The sequence below is a fragment of the Dermochelys coriacea genome, chromosome 2 (assembly GCF_009764565.3).
Source record: "Dermochelys coriacea isolate rDerCor1 chromosome 2, rDerCor1.pri.v4, whole genome shotgun sequence".
NCBI classification, from domain to species: Eukaryota; Metazoa; Chordata; order Testudines; family Dermochelyidae; genus Dermochelys; species Dermochelys coriacea.
Genome location: NC_050069.1, coordinates 17,680,266 through 17,705,927, shown reverse-complemented (window position 1 = coordinate 17,705,927; position 25,662 = coordinate 17,680,266). Strand labels below are relative to the sequence as shown.

Below are 25,662 nucleotides of genomic sequence, written 5' to 3'. Positions count from 1 at the left end.
CTAAGCCCCTCCCGCCGCCCCGTTCTCTGGGATGATCACTTCACCCCTCCTCCCACCGCGTGATGAGTATCAGGGAAGATCCCTGCCAGCCAAACATGAACAGATCAGCGAGAACGCTCTCCCCCCTCCCCCGCCCCACACTGCATGGCTATAAAAGCAGGAATTATTTCTTTTTAGCCACAGGCAAACAGCTGAGCAGGAATGGCCACCTCTGAATGTCCCCTTAATAATGTCCCTGGAGGATTTCCGCTCCATCCCCAGACACTTTAACAGACTTTTCCAGTAGCTATACTGGTCGCGAATGCATCCCAAGTCTTCAGAGCAAATTAATCATTAAACACGCTTGCTTTTAAACCTTATATATTTACAAAGGTATATCCTCACCAGAGGTGCCTTCTCCAGCTTCATGGTCTGGGAGCCGCCTGGGAGGGGTTGGGGGGGTATTGGCTCTAGGGTGATAACCAGTTCCTGGCTGGGGGAGAACGGTTCTCTGCTTGCCTGTTGTGCGCGATTCTCCTCCTCTCATCCCCAAAATCTCATCCCTGTTGCGTGGGCCTCCTCCCTTGCAGGTTGTCCATGGATAGGGGTGGGGTAGTGGTAGGGGCATCCCTTAGAATTGCATGCAGCTCATCGTAGAAGCAGCATGTCTGGGGCTCTGACCCGGAGTGGCTGTTTGCTTCTTTGGTTTTTTGGTAGGCTTGCCTGAGCTCCTTAATTTTCACGTGGCACTGCTGCGGGTCCCTGTTATAGCCTCTGTCCATCATGCCCTTGGAGATTTTTTTCAAATATTTTGGCATTTCGTCTTTTGGAACGGAGTTCTGATAGAACGGATTCGTCTCCCCATACAGCAATCAGATCCAGTTCCTCCTGTTTGGTCCATGCTGGAGCTCTTTTGCAATTCTGGGACTGCATGGTCACCTCTGTTGATGAGCTCGCCATGCTGGCTAAACAGGAAATGAAATTCAAAAGTTCCCGGTGCTTTTCCTGAGTACCTGGCTAGTGCATCTGAGTTGAAAGTGCTGTCCAGAGCGATCAAAATGGAGCACTCTGGAATAGCTCCCGGAGGCCAATACTGTCGAATTGCGTCCACGCTACCCCAAATTTGACCTGGCGATGTCGATTTCAGCACTGATTCCCCTCGGGGAGGAGTACAGAAATCGATTTTAAGAGCCTTTTAAGTTGACAAAACAGGCTTGGTCATGTGGACGGATGCAGGGTTCAATCGATCTAACGCTGCTAAATTCAACCTAAACTCGTAGTGTAGACCAGGGCTAAGATGATTGATTCTGCATTTTATTATCACTTGATTGACCTTGACAAAAGTATTACACTGAAGATAGGCTAATATGCCCTAGTTTGCATGATCTATTTTCACATTTGTTGTATTAGTGGTATTACAATCTATGAAGCAAAGTGCATGACAATTGGGCAAGTCTGTACAGCCCTGCTGGTTGAGGTCTAGAGACTCTTATGCCATGGCTTTTTAGAACGGCATGAGTTTTCAAGGTGCTGACTCAGTAGTAGGAAAAGAGGAATGCTGTGGGAAGGAAAAACAATTAACAAGAGTTTGTGTCAATGTTCCTTCCCCACTCTGAACTCTAGGGTACAAATGTGGGGACCTGCATGAAAAACCCCCTAAGCTTATTTTTACCAGCTTAGGTTAAAACTTCCCCAAGGTACAAACTATTTTACCTTTTGTCCCTGGACCTTATTGCTGCCACCACCAAGCGTCTAACAAGTATAACCGGGAAAGAGCCCACTTGGAAATGTCTTTTCCCTCCCAAATCCCCCCAAGCCCTACACCTCCTTTCTTGGGGAAGGCTTGATAAAAATCCTCACCAATTTGCATAGGTGAACACAGACCCAAACCCTTGGATCTTAAGAACAATGAAATATCAATCAGGTTCTTGAAAGAAGAATTTTAATTTAAAAAAAAAAGTAAAAGAATCACCTCAGTAAAATCAGGATGGTAACTACCTTACAGGGTAATCAGATTCAAAACACAGAGAATCTCTCTAGGCAAAACCTTAAGTTACAAAAAGACACAAAACCAGGAATATACATTCCATTCAGCACAGCTTATTTTATTAGTCATTTAAACAAAACAGAATCTAACGCATATCTAACTAGATTGCTTATTAACTCTTTACAGGAGTTCTGACCTGCACTCCTGCTCTGGTCCTAGGAAAAGCAACACACAGACCGAGAGAACCCTTTGTCCCTCCCCCCCCAGCTTTGAAAGTATCTTGTCTCCTCATTGGTCATTTTGGTCAAGTGCCAGCGAGGTTATCTTTAGCTTCTTAACCGTTTACAGGTAAAAGCTTTTTTCTTCTGGCCAGGAGGGATTTAAAGGTGGTTAGCCTTCCCTTTATATTTATGGCAGTTTGAAAGAAATAAGTAAACCAGGATAAAAATGTATATGAGGGAATCAAGAGCAACACTGGGGAGTGGGAGGGAGAGGAAGGTTTGATGGCAGGGAAGTAGAGCAGCCGTCAGAACTGAGCAAAGGAATGTAATTGGAGAAGGAAAAAACGTGGTAATTGAATATTTCTATATAATGGATTGAAACTCTTAAGGGACCATCCAGAAGATGAAACCTGCAGTGGGGATTCATTTGAATTGCTCAGTAGATTTGAAAGGAACATTTGATTGAAGATATTTAATGTTAAACCTTATGTGAGCTGGATGTTTTTGTACTTGATTTAAGTTGTTAAATTTAACTTACTGTTAAGTTTCTCACTACTTTTTGTGTAGTATGTTCTGTTTTTTAAATTTAATTGAAAGGTTTAAAGTATGTAATGTTTAGAATTTCCTAATGGCAGTATAGTTATATGCAATAGTATTGCCTTTTGAATCCAGAAAGATGTAGGTAGAAGTTGATTGCTTGAAAGGAATTAGTTCCTATGACATACTATGTTTAAAAAGTGATTTCTCTTTGAATGAAGCTGGTTCAAGGTTTAAAGTCCATGTAAGACTCCTGAAATGGAGTAATTATTTTAAGCAAAGCTGTTAAGAAGGCTAAATCTTCAAATACTGTGCATGATTTGGGTAATATAGATAAATACTTTGGTTTGCAGCAAGGACTGTTTAAGCAAATATATAATTAACTTGTTGTAAAATTCAGGGTATAGAAAGAGATCAAATGAAATCTATAGAGCATCTTCCTATCTTTTGTGATTAGCCTGTGTAATTGATCTCCATCTTGGGGAGTGAGAAGACTTGTAAAACTATAAGCAGAGCACTGTGTATTATTTAAGTAGTTGTGCATTATGCGGGGGGGATGGCTTTGTCACAGCATCTTCTTAATTTGCCATTTGTGTGAGATAGATGAGAAGGTGAGATCTGCTGCTGAAATTTTTAGCTGATTTCTTTTAAAAATAAAAAACAAACAAAACAAAAAACGTATTGCAACTGGAAGTCCAGGATCCAGACTAACCTATTGCCTTTGGAGCAGCCTGCAGCTATACAATACTAAGCTGTTAGCATATCAGGTCTCTCAAGATATGAATGGCTGGATTGGGTTTGGAAAATATCTCTCTAAGGAAAAGGAAGGTGCTGTAGGAAGTTGTGGTGGCAGTTTAGTAGCTGTCGCTTTTCCTTTGTCTATATCCAATAATCTAGCATTGGTGAAGTGAAGGAGTGTGTCTGTGCTCATCATTGTCTTCTACTCTTTAGTGCCATCCAGACTGTATTGGTAGTAACTAGGCCACAGAACAAATTTTACTTCAATTTTTTCTTTGTTTTGACAATGCTGATATAGACACCTGCTTAAGGTAAGAGTAGAAGACAGATCTATAGTCTTAGTTTGGAATCTTTCTTCTTAGTAAATTACACAAGAAACCAACCAGTTCACTTTCAGCTATGAATGGACAGTAAGGGTACACAAAGTCAGTGAGGTATTGGTTCCTAGATGCCTAAAAAGAGAATAAATGTGTCTGTCCTGTTTAATTCTGGATCACAAAGAAAAGAAGGGTTTTTTTTTTTCCAGGATTTCTGTACGCAGTGCATCTGTGTCTTGAGATTTTCAATATCAGTAATTTATGCATCTGATATCTGTTAAAATATTTGTCTGTCTTTTGTGATCCTTACCCAATGACAGTCACACAATCTGCCTAATCTTCCTTAACTCCTGCATGATATTTAAGATATTTTCTGTGGTATAATAAAATTTCCAAAGACATTTGTCACAGAGGTTGCTAAACTGAGACACTTATAAAGGTATTTGTAGGACAAAGTTCTGAGAAACAAAAATGAAAATAAAAACAGTTCACCAAATTTCCTGGGATGCCTCATGTGAAATTATGGTAAGGTTCATGTCTGCTTGCACCTCCCCATATTCACTGGTATTTTGACAAAATTGTCAACTTTGTCAAAAGAATGATATTTCAGTTGTTTGGACTAGGATAGAGAATTCAGACTTTGATTGCGGAAGCTCATAAAACTAAAATGGAGAGCTTTCATTTGTCATGTAATCATGCCTATAAATTAAAAATCTTCTATTTCATGGTCCGGAGCAAAAGCCTAGCATTTTTTTGCATAAAAGATTCTCAGGTGAGTGAGTCATTTGGTTGAAGTAAAGCTCTGATTTCATTACCAGGAGTATAACCTTGAATGACTTTTCTAAATTACTGTGTTAGTAAAAAGATTTCTAACTGTTGAGTATTTTGCAGTTTTATAGGCTTATGAACCATAACAAGTTTTCACATTTGGGATCTGAGTTACCCAGGAAAGAATTTTCTGTAGTATCTGGCTGGTGAATCTTGCCCATATGCTCAGGGTTTAGCTGATCGCCATATTTGGGGTCGGGAAGGAATTTTCCTCCAGGGCAGATTGGAGAGGCCCTGGAGGTTTTTCGCCTTCCTCTGTGGCATGGGTGACTTGAGGGAGGCTTCTCTGCTCCTTGAAGTCTTTAAACCATGATTTGAGGACTTCAATAGCTCAGACATAGGTGAGGTTTTTCGTAGGAGTGGGTGGGTGAGATTCTGTGGCCTGCGCTGTGCAGGAGGTCAGACTAGATGATCAGAATGGTCCCTTCTGACCTTAGTATCTATGAATCTACGGATGCAGCTGTCATTATGCACCATATATGAGTTTTTATGCTTCAGCTCTGAGGCTGATTTAAGACTTTTCCTGTTAAGCATTAAGTGTGCATTTCAAGACTGCTTAAGATAGTAGCATTGAATAAACCTTATTTAGAACTGTCTACCTTCATTTATAGTGATCATTTTAACTTGACTTGTAGCAAACAATTACTGATCAACTCAGAATGTGGTGACAATCGTATGTCTTCATGGAAAGTTTTGTGGAGTTTCCCATTGAGTTCAACAGATGAGTTGCAGTAACATATTGTGGGTCCTCAGATGAGTTCAAAGACCAATTCTGGGCCTGCATCCCTGTCTGCAAGCTTTCCACCATATCAAAGTGCAGCCTCTCAGGGAAGGACAGAAAGTTTAAACTCCTTTAATTATCGTAGCATAGTGTTGTTGGCTTCTGCTGTTTTTTCTGATTTTATCCTGAGTTGAAAAGAGTTGTAGCAAACTGTTCCAGTGCAAGCTAAGAAGAAAGACTAACCTCCCACTACCATTGTTTACTTTTCAGCATATTCCTGAGAAATAAATGCCACTGGGAAAGTGTGAGTTTTTTAAAACTTCATGCATGGTTTCCAAAGGAAATATTTAAAAAAAAAAAAAAACAAAAAAAACAAAAACCTATCACCGATGCTACTGGATGCCAGAAAACTTTTGAAGCAGTTACTGAATTTAAATATCTGGGTATTTAATTAGGATTAGAATTTCTTATTATTAAAGCAGTCCATACAGTACTTATAGTATTTAAAAAAAACACACGTAATTTGTGCGGGAAACATGAATTCATGCTTATAAGCAACTAGAATAAGCTTGCCAGAGTGCTATTTTTCCACTGGTTAGTCAATGAGATCATTGCAGTGAATCTTTTCTCTGGCAGTAATCTCAGTTAAATAGATGTTTGTGCTTTGCTCTGGATCCCATTGGATGCCAAGTTGAATTCAGCTTCTCTGTATGGATATTCAAAGTTCCCAATGATCTTAGCTACTTAAGAGATCAGTACTCCCTTCTTGTCTATGATTTCTTACAACTGCTGAGCTCTAGTTGTATGCTGAAAATTTTGACTAGTGAGGCAAACTTGTTAATGCCGGAGACTCAACTTTTACAGGAGCTGGAGATAGACTAAGGAACTCACTCCCAGGAGAGAGAAGAATGACCATGAAACCAACTACTTTCAGAATTCACTGCAAACCTCATTTTTTTCAGTTTTTCCCCTCTGTTTCTTCATAAACACAAAACACATCCATTCACACACAAACGTGAACAAGCAAACAGAACCTATGCACTAATCAAGTTGTTTTTTCAAGACTATGAAGGATGGAGAATGTTGCTTCTATTTTTAATTCTTGGAAGGCACGTAGGCTGATGGGGCGGGGCCATAAAAGAGTCTAGGTCATATCAGAATATGTGAGTGGACACACAATCTTTGTTCAGATTGTTAATGAAAAGATCTTCTCTATCCAAACTGTAAGACTTTTGACGGATTCTTATAGGTAAGATGCCAGGAAAAAAACCTCTGGCATGTGATAGAGGCACAATTTTTTTCCTTACCTATTTTTTAACCAAGGGCAAAAAATGCTATTTGGCTGTTCAGAACTTCTTTGTAGCTGTCTTAATTAAAAAAAACAAACAAAAAACAACCAACCCTAAAACTTGCAGTGTGCCTTAACTAAGCCTTTTATGTTAAAGCCAGGTTAAATTCAAGATGTTTCTGTTCATGGAGTGCAGTTAAATATTTCACTTTGTTATATAACTTTTCATTACACCAAATTCAATGGATTGGGATTTTATTCTTGTGATTTGCAATATAATGGGATTTAGTCATGTGGTCAGCTTTTTGGATAAACTAAGCTGCAATCCCCATGCAGTTCAGTATTTTTACTCCGTGAAACCTGAGTAGTCAATAATTAGAATACCGTTCAAATCTAGCATGGGTAGATTTATAATAGTTTTGAAGGGGCTTCTAAAAACACTTCAGTGGATGTTTTTTAGTCTGCCACAAGTGACTATCATGTGGGAGACAGGATAAAATAATGCAAGGTCATAGGAATGCATTAAAAAAACACTTCTAAATATTTAACCATAAGTGAAATTTCTACTCAAACAGTCTTCACTGCATCAAGGTGAGAAGAATCTTTATAATGGATTTAAATTTAGCAGTACCCTCATAAGAATGGCCATACTAGGTCAGACCAAAGGTCCATCTAGCCCAGTATCCTGCCTTCCAACAGTGGCCAGTGCTTCACAGGGAATGAACAGAACCGGTAATCATCAAGTGATCGTCCCCTGTCACCCATTTCCAGCTTTTGGCAAACAGAGGATAGGGGACACCATCCCTGCCCATCCTGGCCAATAGCCATTGATGGACCTTGTGACGCTGCACCCTATATTCTTCACAGTGATGATATTATGATATGATTATGACATAATTATAAAAAGAAAAGGAGTACTTGTGGCACCTTAGAGACTAACAAATTTATTAGAGCATCAGCTTTCGTGAGCTACAGCTCACTTCATCGGATGCACGAAAGCTTATGCTCTAATGAATTTGTTAGTCTCTAAGGTGCCACAAGTACTCCTTTTCTTTTTGCGAATACAGACTAACACGGCTGCTACTCTGAAACCTGACATAATTATAGTGTATTTTATGCAAGGTAAGTCATGTGAGGTGCCATTGGAAATGTTATGATTTGCTGAATATGATTATCCCCCCTTAGTCATCTCTTTTCTAAGCTGAAAAGTCCCAATCTTATTAATTGCTCCTCATATAGAAGCTGTTCCATATACCACCTTTGCTTAAACTATAAGGATTATATACAGGTAGTTCTAATGTGATTAGTCTCCTGACTTTTAAATAGGTGTCCCTGTCCTTAAAATTTAACATTCTTGTTTAAAAGTCTGTTTTGTAAGGCTTTCTTATTAGCCAGGAATTTATTTAAAAAATATATGATAAACTTGCTAATTATACTAAAAGAAATCCAGTCGGTCCCCAGCCTGTAGCAGTGAATGGGATTCTTCCATCCTAAGTGCAGGACTCTGCACTTGTCCTTGTTGAACTTCATCAGATTTCTTTTGGCCCAATCCTCCAATTTGTCTGGGTCACTCTGAACCCTTTCCCTACCCTCCAGCGAATCTACCTCCTTTAGTGTCATCCGTGAACTTGCTGAGGCTGCAATTCATCCCATCATCCAGACTATTAATGAAGATGTTAAACAAAACTGACCCATGGGGCACTCTGCTTGATACCGGCTGCCAACTAGACATCGAGCTGTTGATCACTATTGGTTGAGCCCGATGATCTAGCCAGCTCTCTGTCCACCTTATAGTTCATTTATCCAATCCATAGTTCTTTAACTTGCTGGCAAAAATTCTGTGGGAGACCGTATCAAAAGCTTTGCTAAAGTCAAGGTATATCACGTCCACCACTTTCCCCATATCCACAGAGCCAGTTCTTTCATCATAGAAGGCAATCAGGTTGGTCAGGCATGACTTTCCCTTGGTGAATCCATGTTGACTGTTCCTGATCATCTTTCTCTCCTTCAAGATGGATTCCTTAAGAACCTGCTCCATGATTTTTCCGGGGAGTGAGGTGAGGCTGACCGGTCTGTAGTTCCCCAGATTCTCCTTCTTCCCCTTTTTAAAGATGGACACTATATTTGCCTTTTTCCAATAGTCTGGGACCTCCCCCAATCACCATAGATTTTTTTCAAAGATAATGGCCAATGGTTCTGCAATCAGATCAGCCAACTCCCTCAGCACTCTCGGATGCATTGCATCCGGCCACATTGACTTGTGCATGTCCAGTTTTTCTAAATAGTCCTTAACCTGTTTTTTCATCACTGGGGACTGTTCACCTCTTCCCCATACTGTGCTGCCCGATGCAGTAGTTTGGGAGCTGACCTTGTCTGTGAAGACCAAGGCAAAAAAAGCATTGAGTACTTCAGCTTTTTCCACACCATCTGTCACTTGTTTGCCTCCCCGACTCAGTAAGGGTCCCACACTTTCCCTGACCACCACCTTGTTGCTAACATATCTGTAGAAACTCTTCTTGTTACCTTTCACATCCCTTGCTAGCTGCAACTCCAATTGTGCTTTGGCCTTCCTGATTACACCCCTGCATGCTCAAGCAATATCTTTATACTCCTCCCTAGTCATCTGTCCAAGTTTCCACTTCTTGTAAGCTTCCTTTTTGTGTTTAAGCTCACCAAAGATTTCTCTGTTAAGCTAAGCTGCCATATTTGCTTTTCTTTCTGCACATCTGGATGGTTTGTTCCTGTGCCCTTAATAAGGTTTCTTTAAAATACAGCCTGCTTTCCTGGACTCCTTTCCCCCTCATATGAGCCTCCCAGGGGATCCTGCCCATCAGTTCCCTGAGGGAGTAGTCTGCTTTTCTGAAGTATTGGGTCCGTATTTTGCTGCTCTCCTTTCTTCCTTTTGTCAGAATCCTGAACTCGACCATCTCATAGTCACTGCTGCCCAGGTTGCCACCCACTTCTACTTCCCCTGCCAATTCTTTCCTGTTTGTGAGCAGCAAGTCAAGAGGAGCATGGCCCCTAGTTGGTTCCTCTAGCACTTGCACCAGGAAATTGTCCCCAGCACTCTCCAAAAACTTCCTGGATTTTTTGTGCACAGCTGTATTGCTCTCCAAGATGTCAGGGTGATTGAATTCCACTCTGAAAACCAGGGCCTGCGATCTGAAAACTTCTGTTAGTTGTCTGAGGAAAGCCTAGTCTACCTCAAGCTCCTGGTCTGGTGGTTGATAGCAAATGACCTCACGTCTTCACCTTTGTTGCTCTCACCTCTAAACTTAACCCAACGACTCTCAACAGGCTTTTTTCCAATTTCATACTGCTCTCTCACATACAGTGCAACTCCTCCACCTTTTCTCACCCTTCTGTCCTTCCTGAACAGTTACCCCACCAAGTCTCTATTATTCCAGTTGCATCATAGTTCCTTGACTGTGCCAGGACTTCCAGTTCTTCCTGCTTGTTTCCCAGGCTTCTTGCATTCCTCTACAGGCACCTAAGATAACTGGCCGATTGCCCTACTTTCTCGGTATGAATCAGGAGGCCTCCCCATTGCACCCTCCTCCTTGTGTTTCCTCCCATAGAATCATAGAATATCAAGGTTGGAAGGGACCTCAGGAGGTCATCTAGTCCAACCCCCTGCTCAAAGTAGAACCAATCCCCAAATAAATCATTCCAGCCAGAGCTTTATCAAGCCTGAAGGTAAAATCTTCTAAGGAAGGAGATTCCACCACCTCCGTAGATAACCCATTCCAGTGCTTTACCATCCTCCTGGTGAAAAAGTTTTTCTTAATATCCAACTTGAACTTCCCCCACTGGAACTTGAGACCATTGCTCCTTGTTCTGTCATTTCCCCACTTACTTCAAGGCTTAGATCTCTGTCCCCAGGTGAACCTAGTTTAAAGCCTTCCGCACTAGGTTAGCAAGCCTGCCTGCGAAGATGCTCTTCCCTCTCTTTGTTAGGTGGATCCCATCTCTCCCTAGCAATCCTTCTTCCTGGAACAACATCCCATGGTCGAAGAATCCAAAGCCATCTCTCCAACACCAGCTGCGTAGCCACACATTTGCTTCCACAATTTGATTGTCCTTACCTGGGCCTTTTCCTCCAACAGAGAGGATGGACGAGAGCATGACTTTTACCTCAAACTCCTTTTATCCTTCTTCACAGAGCGACATAGTCTGCAGTGACCCACTCAAGGTCATTCTTGGCAGTATCATTGGTGCCCATGTGGAGAAGTCGGAAGGGGTAGCGTTCCGAGGACTTGATCAGTCTTGGCAGACACTCTGCCCCATCCTGAATTCTAGCTGCAGGCAAGGAGCACGCTTCTTGAGTTTCTGCAGTCTGGACGGCAGATGTACGACTCCATCCCCCTTAAGAGGGAGTCCCCGACCACCACTACCACCCATCTCCTTCTCTTGGGAGTGGTGATTGTGGAACCCCCATCCCAAGGACAATGTATTCCATGCCTTCCAGTTGATGGGGTCTCTTTCTGATTCCTTCCCTCAGATGTCTCTTCCAAATCATTTGTCGCCATAGTACCTGTGGAGAAAACCTGAAAATTGTTTATCTCTATCTGCCTTGGGAGTACATGGGTTCTCCTCTTTCTTCTTCTGGAGGTCACATGCTGCCAATTTTCTCCTCTGTTCTGCACTGCCCTCTCTGATTCTTCAGCATGCTGTGCCTGCGGTACCCAACGCTGACTTCTATCCAGAAAGTCTTCATTTTCTTTGATGCAGTGCAGGGTTGAAACTTGGGTCTCTAGTCCTTTAACCTTCTCTTCCAAATAGAGACCAGCTTGCACTTCATACGGACTAAGGCTCTTCTATCCTCTGGGAGAAAGACAAACATGGCACATCCTGTGCAGGTCACAACAGCTAATTGCTCACTATGCATATTGTCTTCCTTCTAAGAGCTTCTTCTGATGTTTTATTTACTGCTCTCAGAAGCTTGAAAGGCAAGATCTCTGTGAGAACTCCCCCCAGGCAAAGTCCCTCTGTTTGCTTCTCCTCTGGTCGCAGTTCTTAGTTCACAGGCTGGATGTCCTTCAGCATGGGGCCACTCCCCTTAGTTCAGCGTCCTTCAGATATTCATTGACGTTATGAGCAGAGAGATGTAAGGTGAAGAGGAGAGGTCGTTTGTGTGTTGTGTGTTCTCTCTTATTATATGCCAAAGTCCTTGCTGGGTCATAGGGTTAGGCAGTTTCATTCATTCAGTGTATGGGCTCTGCATCAGTCCTTCATATGAATTGTACATTTCTTGTTCATAACTTCTGCATATGTGAAGTTCAACATGTCTTCGGGGATGACATGCAAATCTTTTGTTTACAGTCCCCCCGATGGCAAATGGTTGCTTTGGTAGCTAATAGCTTTCTAACACCTTTGTTCAGTCCTTTGTTGACACTGAGGCGCTAGTCTATGGACGTTTCCCAGAGTTAAAACATATTTCAGTAAAAATCATAAAGTAGAACCTTAACTCCACACACACTGTTGCTACACATATTTCAACCGTACAATAATGTTCAGTAAATTATGCATTTTCAAATGATACCCCACAAGGCATTCTTTGTACATAATTAGGGATGTCGATTAACTGCAGTTAACTCATGCAATTAACTCAAAAAAATTGTGTGATTAAAAAAAATTAATGATGATTAATCGCACAATAGAATGCCAATTGAAATTTATTAAATATTTTGGATTTTTTCTACATTTTCAAATATATTGATTTTTATTACAACATAGAATACAAAGTGTACAGTGCTCATTTTATATTATTTTTATTATAAATATATGCACTATAAAAAGGACAAACAAAAGAAATAGTATTTTTCAGTTCTCCTCAGACAAGTACTGTAGTGCAATCTCTTTATCGTGGAAGTGTTCTTTACAAATGTAGATTTTTGTTTTGTTACATTACTGCATTCACAAACAAAACAATGTAAAACTTTAGAGCCTACAAGTCCACTCAGTCCTACTTCTTGTTCAGCCAATTGCTAAGGGTATGTCTACAGTACGAAATTATTTCGAAATTATTCTATTCCTATTTTCGGAAGCTATTTAATGCATTCGGTCTTCTATGTCCACACTAAAGCGTGTCAATTTGGCAGATTGCATCCACGATACCAAGGCTAGCATCAAATGTCGGAGCGGTGCACTGTGGGTAGCTATGCCACAGTTCCCGCAGTCCCCGCTGCCCATTGGAATTCTAAGTTAAGCTCCCAGTGCATGATGGGCCAAAAACATTCTCACCGGTGTTTCTCGGTGTGTGTCATCAGAAAGCTATGGCAGACAATCATCACACCTTTTTGGCATGCAGACGCCATACTGCTTTCAGCAGATGGTGCACCGCTGCTCTCCTGCTACTATGAATCCACCTCTCCAAGTCAGCTCTGCTCGGCCATCGTGAACCAAGCAGCACAGCTTCCGCCACCAACTCTGCTCTCCCGCTATTGCCACGCTTCCGAGCTTCTCCATGTTGTCTGTCCTGGGCTCCTACCTCTGTGAAAGCCACAGAAGACAACCATTTTCAGCCTTTGTTCGGCTACCATGAACCAAACAGCACAGCTTTGGCTGCCACTCTCCTCTCCTACGTTTCACACCCTTTTTCCAGGATTACCCATGCAAGCGCCGTAGCCAAGGAGCCCAATCAGATCTCTACTGCAGTTTTGACCATTGTAAATACCTCGCGCATTATGCAGCAGTATGTGCAGCACCTGCAAAACAGGGTGAGGAAGCGACGACCGCGTGATTAATATACTGATGAGGACATGGACACAGACGGCACGGCATGTGGCGATTGGGAGATCATGGTGCTGTTGGGCCAGGTTCATGCTGTGGAACGCCGATTCTAGGCCCGAGAAACAAGCACAAACTGGTAGTACCGCATAGTGTTGCAGGTATGGGATGATTCCCAGTGGCTGAGAAACTTTCGTATGCGTAGGGCCACTTTCATGAAACTTTGTGACTTGCTGTCCCCTGCCCTGAAGTGCAAAGATACCAAAATGAGAGCAGCCCTCACAGTTGAGAAGCGAGTGGCCCTAGCCCCATGGAAGCTTGCAACGCCTGACAGCTACCGATCAGTCGGGAATCAGTTTGGAGTGAGGAAGTCTACTATGGGGGCTGCTGTAATCCAAGTAGCCAACACAATCATTGACTAGCTGCTATCAAGGGTAGTGACTTTGGGTAATGTGCAGACCATTGTGGATAGCTTTAATGTGCTGGGTTCCCTAACTGCAGCGCGGCGATAGACGGAATGCATATCCCTATCTTGGCCCCAGAACACCGGGGCAACCAGTACATTTCTATGGTGCTGCAAGCACTGGTGGATCACAAGAGATGTTTCTCTGACATCAATGTGGGATGGCCGGGAAGGGTGCATGATGCTTGCATCTTCAGGAACTCTGGTCTGTTTGAACGGCTGCAGGAAGGAGCTTACTTCCCAGACCAGAAAATTCCTGTTGGGGAGGTTGAAATGCCTATAGTTATCCTCGGGGACCCAGCCTACCCGTTAATGCCATAGCTCATGAAGCTGTACACAGGCACCCTGGACAGTAATAAGGAGCAGTTCAACTTTCGGCTGAGCAAGTGCAGAATGGTGGTAGAATGTGCTTTTGGACATTTGAAAGTGCGCTGGCGAAGTTTACTGACTCGGTTAGATCTCAGCAAAACCAATATTCCAAATGAAATTGCTGCTTGTTGTGTGCTCCACAATATCAGTGAGAGTAAAGGGGAGATTGAGGCAACTCGCCCGGCGGCCAGTTTTGCACAGCCAGACAACAGGGCAATTAGAAGAGCGCAGCAGGGTGCGCTGCACATCAGAGAAGATTTGAAAGCCAGTTTCATGACTGGCCAGGCTACGGTGTGAGAGTTGGTTGTTTCTCTTAAAGTTATCCGCCACCTATATATATATATATATATATATATATATATATATATGAAAGGAAATAAAGTCACAATTGTTTAAGAACCATTCTTTATTATTTGTTGCACAAAACTTTGAGAGAAATCGGAAGCTAGACAGGGGAGGGGGGTTAGAGGGGTGGAGGAGGAGGGAAGGACAAGTCCAGAAACCAAATCAAAATTTAGGATATGCCAGCTTTCTGCTGCTTGTCCAATCCTCTGGGATTGACTGTATGGGTCCCATAGCCTACCCCCCCCCCGTGTTCTTGGGCGTCTGGGTGAGGAGGCTATGGAACTTGGGGAGGAGGGAGGGCGGTTATTCAGGGACTACAGCGGAAGTCTGTGGTCTTCCTGCCTTTTCCGCATTAGATCACCATACAGCGGAGCATGTCAGGTTGCTCCCCCGTGAGCTTGACCATAGCATCCTGCCTACTCTTATCTCGCACGTCCCTCCTCTCTTCATATTCATAGATTCATAGATACTAAGGTCAGAAGGGACCATTCTGATCATCTAGTCCAACCTCCTGCACAACGCAGGCCACAGAATCTGACCCACCCACTCCTACGAAAAACCTCACCTATGTCTGAGCTATTGAAGTCCTCAAATTGTGGTTTAAAGACTTCAAGGAGCAGAGAAGCCTCCCTCAGGTGACCCGTGCCCCATGCTACAGAGGAAGGCGAAAAACCTCCAGGGCCTCTCCAATCTGCCCTGGAGGAAAATTCCTTCCCAACCCCAAATATGGCGATCAGCTAAACCCTGAGCATATGGGCAAGATTCACCAGCCAGATACCCAGGAAAGAATTTTCTGTAGTAACTCAGATCCCACCCATCTAATATCCCATCTCAGGGGATTAGGCCTATTTACCCTGAATATTTAAAGATCAATTAATTACCAAAATCACATTATCCCATTATACCATCTCCTCCATAAACTTATCGAGTAGAATCTTAAAGCCAGATAGATCTTTTTCCCCCACTGCTTCCCTTGGAAGGCTATTCCAAAACTTCACTCCTCTGATGGTTAGAAACCTTTGTCTGATTTCAAGTCTAAACTTCCTGGTGGCCAGTTTATACCCATTTGTTCTTGTGTCCACATTGGTGCTGAGCTGAAATAATTCCTCTCCCTCTCCTGTATTTATCCCTCTGATATATTTAGAGAGAGCAATCATATCTCCCCTCAACCTTCTTTTAGTTAGGCTAAACAAGCCAAGCTCCTTAAGTCTCCTTTCATAAGACAAGTTTTTCATTCCTCGGATCATCCTAGTAGCCCTTCTCTGTACCTGCTCCAGTTTGAATTCATCCTTTTTAAATATGGGAGACGAGAACTGCACACAGTATTCTAGGTGAGGTCTCACCAGTGCCTTGTATAACGGTACTAAAACCTCCTTATCCCTACTGGAAATGCCTTTCCTGATGCATCCCAAAACCGCATTAGCTTTTTTCACAGCCATATCACATTGGCAGCTCATAGTCATCCTATAATCAACCAATACTCCAAGGTCCTTCTCCTCTTCCGTTACTTCTAATTGATGCGTCCCCAACTTATAACTAAAATTCTTGTTGTTAATCCCTAAATGCATAACCTTACACTTCTCACTATTAAATTTCATCCTATTATTATTACTCCAGTTTACAAGGTCATCCAGATTCTCCTGTATAATATCCCGATCCTTCTCTGTATTGGCAATACCTCCCAGCTTTGTATCATCTGCAAACTTTATTAGCACACTCCCACTTTTTGTGCCAAGGTCAGTAATAAAAAGGATTGGTCCCAAAACTGATCCTTAAGGAACTCCACTGGTAACCTCCCTCCAGCCTGACAGTTTGCCTTTCAGTATGACCCGTTGCAGTCTCCCCTTTAACCAATTCCTTATCCACCTTTTGATGTTCATATTGATCTCAATCTTCTCCAATTTAATTAATAATTCCCCATGTGGCAAGGTATTAAACGCCTTACTGAAATCTAGGTAAATTAGATCCACTGCGTTTCCTTTATCTAAAAAATCTGTTACTGTTTCAAAAAAGGAGATCAGGTTGGTTTGGCACGATCTACCTTTTGTAAAACCATGTTGTATTTTGTCCCATTTACCATTGTCTTCAATGTCCTTAACTAATTTCTCCTTCAAAATTTTTTCCAGGACCTTGCATACTACAGATGTCAAACTAACTGGCCTGTAGTTACCCGGATCACTTTTTTTCCCGTACTTAAAAATAGGAACTATATTAGCAATTTTCTAATCATTCAGTACAACTCCCAGTACAGATTCATTAAAAATTCTTGCTAATGGGCTTGCAATTTCAGGTGCCAATTCCTTTAATATTCTTGGATGAAAATTATCTGGGCCCCCCGATTTAGTCCCATTAAGCTGTTTGAGTTTTGCTTCTACCTCAGATATGGTAATATCTACCTTCATATCCTCATTCCCATTTGTCATGCTACCGTTATCCCTAAGATCCTCTTTAGCCTTATTAATGACTGAGGCAAAGTATTTGTTTAGATATTGGGCCATACCTAGATTATCTTTAATCTCCACTCCATCCTCAGTGTTTAGCGGCCCCACTTTTCTTTCTTAGTTTTCTTCTTATTCATGTAATGCATTACGCGACTTCGCAATTGTTTGCCTCCACGCATTCAGCTGGGCCCTATCAGTGTGGGAGGACTGCATAAGCTTGGCAAATGTGTCCTCCCGAGTTCGTTTTTTCCGTCTTCTAATCTGGACCAGCCTTTGGGACGGACTAGATAGGAGCCGCATTGAATCATTTGGACCTGCTGCAGGAGGAGAAAAAGGGAGGGTAGTATTTTAAAAGATACAATTTAGAGAGCAAAGGGGACACTGTTTCTCAGTGAAACAGCCAATTCATAGTACACAGCACATGTTCTTTCTGTACAAGTTTCAGAGTAGCAGCCATGTTAGTCTGTAGTCGCAAAAAAGAAAAGGAGTACTTCTGGCACCTTAGAGACTAACAAATTTATTTGAGCATAAGCTTTCATGAGCTACAGCTCACTTCATGGAATGCATTCGGTGGAATATACAGTGGGGAGATTTATATACACACACAGAGAACATGAAACAATGGGTTTTATCATACACACTGTAAGGAGAGTGATCACTTAAGATGAGCTATTACCAGCAGGAAGGAGGGGGGAAGGAGGAAAACCTTTTATGGTGATAATCAAAGTGGTCCATTTCCTGCAGTTAACAAGAACATCTGAGGAACAGTAGGGGGTTGGGTGGGAGGGGTGTGGTGGGGGGAGAAATAACATGGGGAAATAGTTTTACTTTATGTAATGACCCATCCACTCCCAGTCTCTATTCAAGCCTAAGTTAGTTGTATGCAGTTTGCAAATTAATTCCAATTCAGCAGTCTCTCGCTGGAGTCTGTTTTTGAAGTTTTTTTGTTGAAGGATAGCCACTCTTAGGTCTGTAATCGTGTGACCAGAGAGATTGAAATGTTTTCCGACTGGTTTTTGAATGTTATAATTCTTGAAGTCTGATTTGTGTCCATTTATTCTTTTTCATAGAGACTGTCCAGTTTGACCAATGTACATGGCAGAGGGGCATTGCTGGCACATGATGGCATATATCACATTGGTAGATGCGCAGGTGAACGAGCCTCTGATAGTGTGGCTGATGTGATTAGGCCCTATGATGGTGTCCCCTGAATAACTATGTGGACAGAGTTGGCAACGGGCTTTGTTGCAAGGATAGGTTCCTGGGTTAGTGGTTCTGTTGTGTGGTGTGTGGTTGCTGGTGAGTATTTGCTTCAGGTTGGAGGGCTGTCTGCAAGCAAGGACTGGCCTGTCTCCCAAGATCTGTGAGAGTGAGGGGTCGTCCTTCAGGATAGGTTGTAGATCCTTGATGCTGCGTTGGAGAAGTTTTAGTTGGGGGCTGAAGGTGATGGCTAGTGGCGTTCTGTTATTTTCTTTGTTGGGTCTGTCCTGTAGTAGGTGACTTCTGGGTACTCTTCTGGCTCTGTCAATCTGTTTCTTCACTTCAGCGGGTGTGTATTGTAGTTGTAAGAGCGCATGATAGAGATCTTGTAGGTGTTTATCTCTGTCTGAGGGGTTGGCGCAAATGCGGTTATATCGTAGAGCTTGGCTGTATACAATGGATCGTGTGGTGTGATCTGGATGAAAGCTAGAGGCATGTAGGTAGGAATAGCGGTCAGAAGGTTTCCGATATAGGGTGGTGTTTATGTGACCATCGCTTATTAGCATCATAGTGTCCAGGAAGTGGATCTCTTGTGTGGACTGGTCCAGGCTGAGGTTGATGGTGGGATGGAAATTGTTGAAATCCTGGTGGAATTCCTCAAGGGCTTCTTTTCCATGGGTCCAGATGATGAAGATGTCATCGATGTAGCGCAAGTAGAGTAGGGGCATTAGGGGACGAGAGCTGAGGAAGCGTTGTTCTAAGTCAGCCATAAAAATGTTGGCATACGTGGGGCCATGCGGGTACCCATCGCAGTGCTGCTGATTTGAAGGTATACATTGTCCCCAAATGTGAAATAGTTATGGGTGAGGACAAAGTCCAGCCACCAGGTTAGTCGTGACATTATCGGGGATACTGTTCCTGACGGCTTGTTGTCCATCTTTGTGTGGAATGTTGGTGTAGAAGGCTTCTACATCCATAGTGGCTAGGATGGTGTTTTTAGGAAGATCACCAATGGATTGTAGTTTCCTCAGGAAGTCAATGGTGTCTCGAAGATAGCTGGGAGTGCTGGTAACGTAGGGCCTTAGGAGGGAGTCTACATAGCCAGACAATCCTGCTGTCAGAGTGCCAATGCCTGAGATGATGGGGTGTCCAGGGTTTCCAGGTTTATGGATCTTAGGTAGCAGATAGAATACCCCAGGTCAGGGTTCTAGCGGTGTGTCTGTGCGGATTTGTTCTTCTGCTTTTTCAGGGAGTTTCTTGAGCAAATGCTGTAGTTTCTTTTGGTAACTCTCAGTGGGATCAGAGGGTAATGGCTTGTAGAAAGTGGTGTTGGAGAGCTGCCTAGTAGCCTCCTGTTCATATTCCGACCTATTCATGATGATGACAGCATCTCCTTTGTCAGCCTTTTTGATTATGATGTCAGAGTTGTGTTCTGCACGGCTGAGGTTATGGGGCAAGTGATGCTGCTTTTCCACAATTTCAGCCCATGTACGTCGGCGGAAGCACTCTATGTATAAGTCCAGTCTGTTATTTCGACTTTCAGGAGGAGTCCACCCAGAATCCTTCTTTTTGTAGTGTTGGCAGTACGGTCCCTGTGGGTTAATATGTTGGTTAGTGTTGTGTTGGAAATATTCCTTTAGTCGGAGACGTCGAAAATAGGATTCTAGGTCACCACAGAACTGTATCATGTTCGTGAGGGTGGAGGGGCAAAAGGAGAGGCCCTCTCTTGGATTTCTATATAGAGTGCTTCTGATTAGAATGTACCAATGTGAGATTTCTAAGGATAGATACAGCACTGTACCCAAGGTTTAAGAATCTGAAATGCCTTCCAAAATGTGAGAGGGACAAGGTGTGGAGAATGCTTTCAGAAGTCTTAAAAGAGCAACGCTCCAATGCGGAAACTACAGAACCTGAACCACCAAAAAAGAAAATCAGCCTTCTGCTGATGGCATGTGACTCAGATGATGAAAATGAACATGTGTCAATCTGCACTGCTTTGGATTGTTAACGAGCAGAGCCCGCCATTGGCATAGGCACATGTCTTTTGGAATGGTGGTTGAATCATGAAGGAACATATGAATCTTCAGTGCATCTGGCACGTAAATATCTTATGATGCCAGCAACAATAGTGCCATGTGAACGCCTCTTCTCACCTTCAGGTGGTGATGTAAACAAGATATGGGCAGCATTATTTCCTGCAAATTGTAACCAAACTTGTTTGTCTGAGCGATTGGCTGAAGTAGGACTGAGTGGACTTGTAGGCTCTAAAGTTTTACATGGTTTTATTTTTGAATGCAGGTTTTTTTTGTACATTTGTAAGTTCAGCTTTCATTATAAAGAGATTGCACTACAGTACTTTTATTAAGTTAATTGAAATATACTATTTTTCATTTTTTACAGTTCAAATATTTGTAATAAAAATAAATATAAATTGAGCAATGCACACTTTGTATTGTGTTGTAATTGAAATCAATATATTTGAAAATGTAGAAAACATCCAAAAATATTTAAATAAATGGTATTCTATTATTGTTTAATAGTGCGATTAATCAAAATTATTTTTAATTGCGTGATTAATCACAATTAATTTTTTAATTGCTTGACAGCCCTATACAAAATATATAATCATATAAAAGTCGTGATTATAGGGTACAGGGTGTCATATGGGGTACAGAGTGTCACAGTTGCCTTTTGTATTTTCATGTAACATCCACTAAAAGTCTTCAGACAAACAGAACAGTATCTGTTCCCTAATAACAAAGGAATTGCAGTAAATCCCTGAAATATAAAAATATTGAAGTATGTTTTGCCATAAACTTTAGGCAGGGATAGTAAATATGTAGTAATACTAGAATATTTATTTTATAAAACAGTGGCTTGATGACTGGGGATGTGCTAGGGAAGAACAGCACCTGTCTTAGGCTACGTCTACTCTAGTCACGTGTGAGTGCTGAGAGAGAGCTCTCCAAGCGCTCCTGATAATCCACCTCCATGAGAGGAATAGCTCTGAGCGCTGTCCATACTAGTGCTTTAAAGCTCTCAAACTTGCTGTGCTCAGGGGGGGTGATTTTTCACACCCCTGAGTCCGCAAGTTAGAGCGCTATAAAATGTAAGTATAGACAAGCCCTTATAACCTGGGGATGCAGAAAAACATCATACTCTTCCTTTCAGTCTTTGGGGGTCAACTGCACTGGGGCTGAAAACGTGGTGAATAGTGGAATTTGCCCCTCTAGCTGAGTTGCTTCCCTCTCCTGCTGCAGAGATTATAATAGCTGCTAGCTGTAATCTCTCTACTTTTCCTGGAGATGCTTTCATCTGTGAGTATAGGAGGTTCTAACTTTCCCCACGGTCCACTCCTTCACTTACTGGCTGTTGGAGGAAAAACTCCTGTTCTAAAAGGCAGATTTAGGGAGGAAACTGCCAATGCTCCCTCCTGGCAGCAGATCAAGAGGTTACTGTGAGGAAGTGGCTTCACTGCTTGACTGCCCCCGTTTAACCCAGATGCTGTGTGTCTTGCCCCGCTTTTCAAGGTGGAAGTTTTTAACTTTCAGGCCCTGGAGTAGGGTAGGCCCATACTCTACAAGTCTTTATGCCAATGCTCATCATCTTCTGGTGGAATTGTTGCCTGTTATCTTTCCGGCAGATACTGCTTCCTAAGGAAAACATGGGAAGGTGTGCAAAAAATGAGCTATGTTACAATATTAATTTAATTTTTGTTTGTTTTAACTCACTTTCCACAAATGACATTTTTCTAGAAAGGGGGGTTGCAGAGTCTAAGTTACCCTTTAACTTTTTTCCTGTAGGTGTAACCCACACACCTCCTGGGTATGGTGCTCTGTCCCCCTGTAGTGGCATCGAGACTACATAGAGATTGAGTCTGCTGCAGCATTAGCTAAGAGCCATGTGGCTTTTAGCTCATACAATAGAGGTTCATGCACTAAGCTTCAGAGGTCCCAGGTTTGGTCTCACCAATGACCTGGGTCTGTCCGTGTAACATATGCTTGTACTCTTCCTCTCTTAAATGACTCTATACAGCTTCTAAAATATCCACCTTCTAATAACCTGTTTTTATTTTTTTTTTTTGGCAAATGTTTTTCCAGGAGTATGCTGTTGCTGTGCTGCTTTGCGCCCTCGTTACAAACGTCTGGTGGATAACATATTCCCCGAAGACCCCAAAGTAAGCAATGATTTAATTAAACTTTAAGCAGAATTCTTAATTTGAATCATCTTCGTTTACTAAAATATTATTGTAACAGAAATAGTAATATTTTGTAACTTTTAACATACTTCTTGGAGAACGAAAGGCATTCAAAATTTAATCTGCCAGAGCATTCTCCAGTAAGAGAGAAATCTGCAAAATTGTGATCCAACCGTGTGGACCACAAATATTTAATATTAAACAAAAATTTTCTTCAGATATGACCACAAGTTTGGACATATTTCCTTTTCTCTGTATGCCTAGCACTTCTTAGTTTTCTGTCTTTTTGAAGTATATAGTTGGGTTTACCCAATGGATTATGATTCAATTGTTTTTCATCTTTAGTTGTCCATATGTATTGGTTTATTGTGACTTCATTTGGATACACATAGTAGAAACCCTTTCATGCCATGTTCTTTGAAAATATAGTTCCTTCTTGAGTGTTAAGTACTGATGATGCTAAATATCTAATACAGCTGAATGTTTGAAACTAATCCAGAGTTTCTGTAAATGGTGGAAGATCACTTTCAATGTCTTACCAGATTTGTACTACCTTTTTATTTTTTCTTAAAAATGAAGGCTATGAACAGTATGGAGTTGTGTGTGTAGGTCTGGCATATGTATGTGGCAGAATGTGCAGCATGTGTGTTCTTCCTAGAAGGTATGCTATTATCACTGTAGGCTAGCTACCTAAGTTTTGTAAAATATCAGCTACAGGGGAGAGTTGTTCTTTTTGGTGGATCTGATATCTTCAAAGCATGGATTTTTTTCAGAGGAAATAGTCATTCAGAAATAAATTCTGTCCCCCTACTGATCAGTGATACTGATCGTCTGTTTTTTATATACAATCATAGAAACCAAATACTTCTTTAAACATGTTTGGTACTAGTGGTATACATAGGCGCCAACTTCTCCTGGCACCGGTGGGTGCTCGACCCCCCACCCTCCACCCCACCCCTATTCCAACCCCTTTCCCAAAGTCCCCGCCCCAACTCCGCCCCCTCCCTACCACTATTGGACTCCTTTCCCAAATCCCAGCCCTGCCTCTTCCCTGCCTCCTCCCCTGAGTGTGCTGTGTTTCCGCTTCTCCCCCCTCCCTCCCACAGCTTGTTACGCTGCAAAACGGCTGTTTTGTGGCAACAAGCGCTGGAAGGAGAAGTGGAGATGTGGTGCGCTCAGGGGAAGAGGTAAGGTGAGGTGAGCTGGGGCGGGGAACTTGGCTGCCGGTGGGTGCAGAGTACCCACCAATTTTTCTCCATGAGTGCTCCAGCCCTGGAACACTATGGAGTTGGTGCCTATGCTGCTATAGAGAAACGTCTCTGAACATCTAAAGTTGTACTAGCCTTACTAGTGCTGTGTGTGCTCTCAAAAGCAGCCCTGATGCAGCAGTCCATCAGACTCTCCTATTGTGCTGGTGGGTGCACAAGGTGAGGGAGGGTAGGATATTGTCCAGCCTACAATGTATGACACTGCAAATGGTTGTAGGCCTAATTTTACACAGTAAAATGTTAATTATTGCATAGCATCTAGCTGTGATCTCTTTAGACCTCTGGGGCATCTTGATACTAAAGATTTTTCTTTTTCAAATGATTTCTAATGATTCATTTAATATATCATGGACATTCTCTCCTGTGATTGTTCACACATAAGTTAATCGTTCTTGTGAGACTTTAAGAGAAAATACTCTTCTTTTATATAATTAATATTTAATTTGACTAAATTGTGAGTTTTGAATTAATGAATCTGAAGTATTGTTTAAAAACGATGCTGTTTGCTGAACTGTCCGTTAAACTGCTTTGTAGTGTAAAATAAGTTGGATGATAGTAGACAATCACAGATCAGTTACGCAGCCAGGAAAGGGGACTTTAACAAGGGTACAACTTACTGCACCAGTAGCACTAAAGGAATGTAGTTATCACTTTCAGGGTTACAATGTGGCATATCTAATCACCATTACTGTATGTTCTTCCATAGTAATTGATTCCTATATTCTCCAATTTATTTAAACATGAAATTATCAAAGTGTGGAAGAAGTGAAGAAAAATTCCTGCGCAATGATCAGGTCATTCTCCCCTTGAAGCTGATGCTGGTGTACAAAAAGGAACCACAATTTTAAAGATGTTATTCTAGTGGAGGAGGACTGAAGCTTCTGGTTGAAGGGGTTGAGACCCTGATAATGGCTAGACTTTTACCTTGATGTCAGTGAGAGAACTGGACAAAAAGCTTTGGAAAAAAAAATAATTCATGAATAACCCTTTTTCCATTGAAAAAAATTAAGAAAAATGTGTATTGTCTACCAGCTCTAATCAGTTATTCAAATGATCAATATACTTTAATCCTTGTTTCATCTCGGCTCTAAAAATTAACCTATGATAATGCTGAGTACTCTTTGTATGTCAATAACTGTAGCTGGTACTGATATTTCTAACGATCAGATGGCTTCAGCTCCTTAAACACTAGCTGTAATACAGACAAATATGAAAGCAGTGGCTTTGTACAGAGAAGAGTCAGAACTGTTAAGGCATGATATTGGAGCAATGAAACATTTAGACTGCAATTTCAGTTATATAAAATCAATTTTTGTAGCCTGAAAGGATTAATGTGACATACTCACTTCTGAAGTGTTTTATTGAAATAATTAATGGCTTTTTGAAGGACTCTTACTTAAGTAACAGAAATTGGACTTTGGGAAAAATAGTATGTCTCAAGAATGATGTCACAGCTCACCTATAATCTGCCTCTGTTAGAAGGAAGGGGGAACATTGACCTCATACTTCTCTGAGAAGTACTGGGCTTAATTTTTTACTTTGCCATTTCTGTATTTTAGGCCCTGGACAAGCTTGTTAATGAACAATTTAACGTATTCTAGCAAAATGGCATATTCTACTTTGTATTAGCCTGTGATTTGAATTGAAAAAGTGAAAGATACTTCAGAAGCTTAAAGCTATTACTATGAATTAAAAAAACAATCTTTTGTCTTATTCCTAGGATGGTCTTGTTAAAGCTGATATGGAGAAGCTGACTTTCTATGCAGTTTCTGCACCAGAGAAGCTGGATCGAATTGGAGCTTACCTAGCAGAGAGACTGAGCAGAGATGTTGTGAGACATCGCTATGGGTAAGGGATTCGGTCACTGCATAAATACTGATGCTGAAAGTTAGCTGTTTTCCCCTATCGTTATTCTGGTTCAGTCTACAAGACATATAGAGTCAGAACCTTGGATATTGTTCATGCTGCTGGGCAGGGGATAGCCAAAATATATTGAAAGTAAAGTAAATTATGAAGTTATAGGTAATGTTGAA

General features: G+C 41.8%; 1 protein-coding gene across 1 annotated transcript in view; it reads left to right on the top strand.

Annotated features, from left to right (window-relative positions):
• Positions 1-25,662, top strand: part of EFR3A (EFR3 homolog A) — a 203,209-nt gene that overhangs the window by 67,846 nt on the left and 109,701 nt on the right. Inside the window, 2 exon segments of the mRNA XM_038390220.2 lie at positions 22,264-22,340; positions 25,350-25,477. Of these exon segments, the coding sequence (XP_038246148.1) occupies positions 22,264-22,340; positions 25,350-25,477 (205 nt within the window).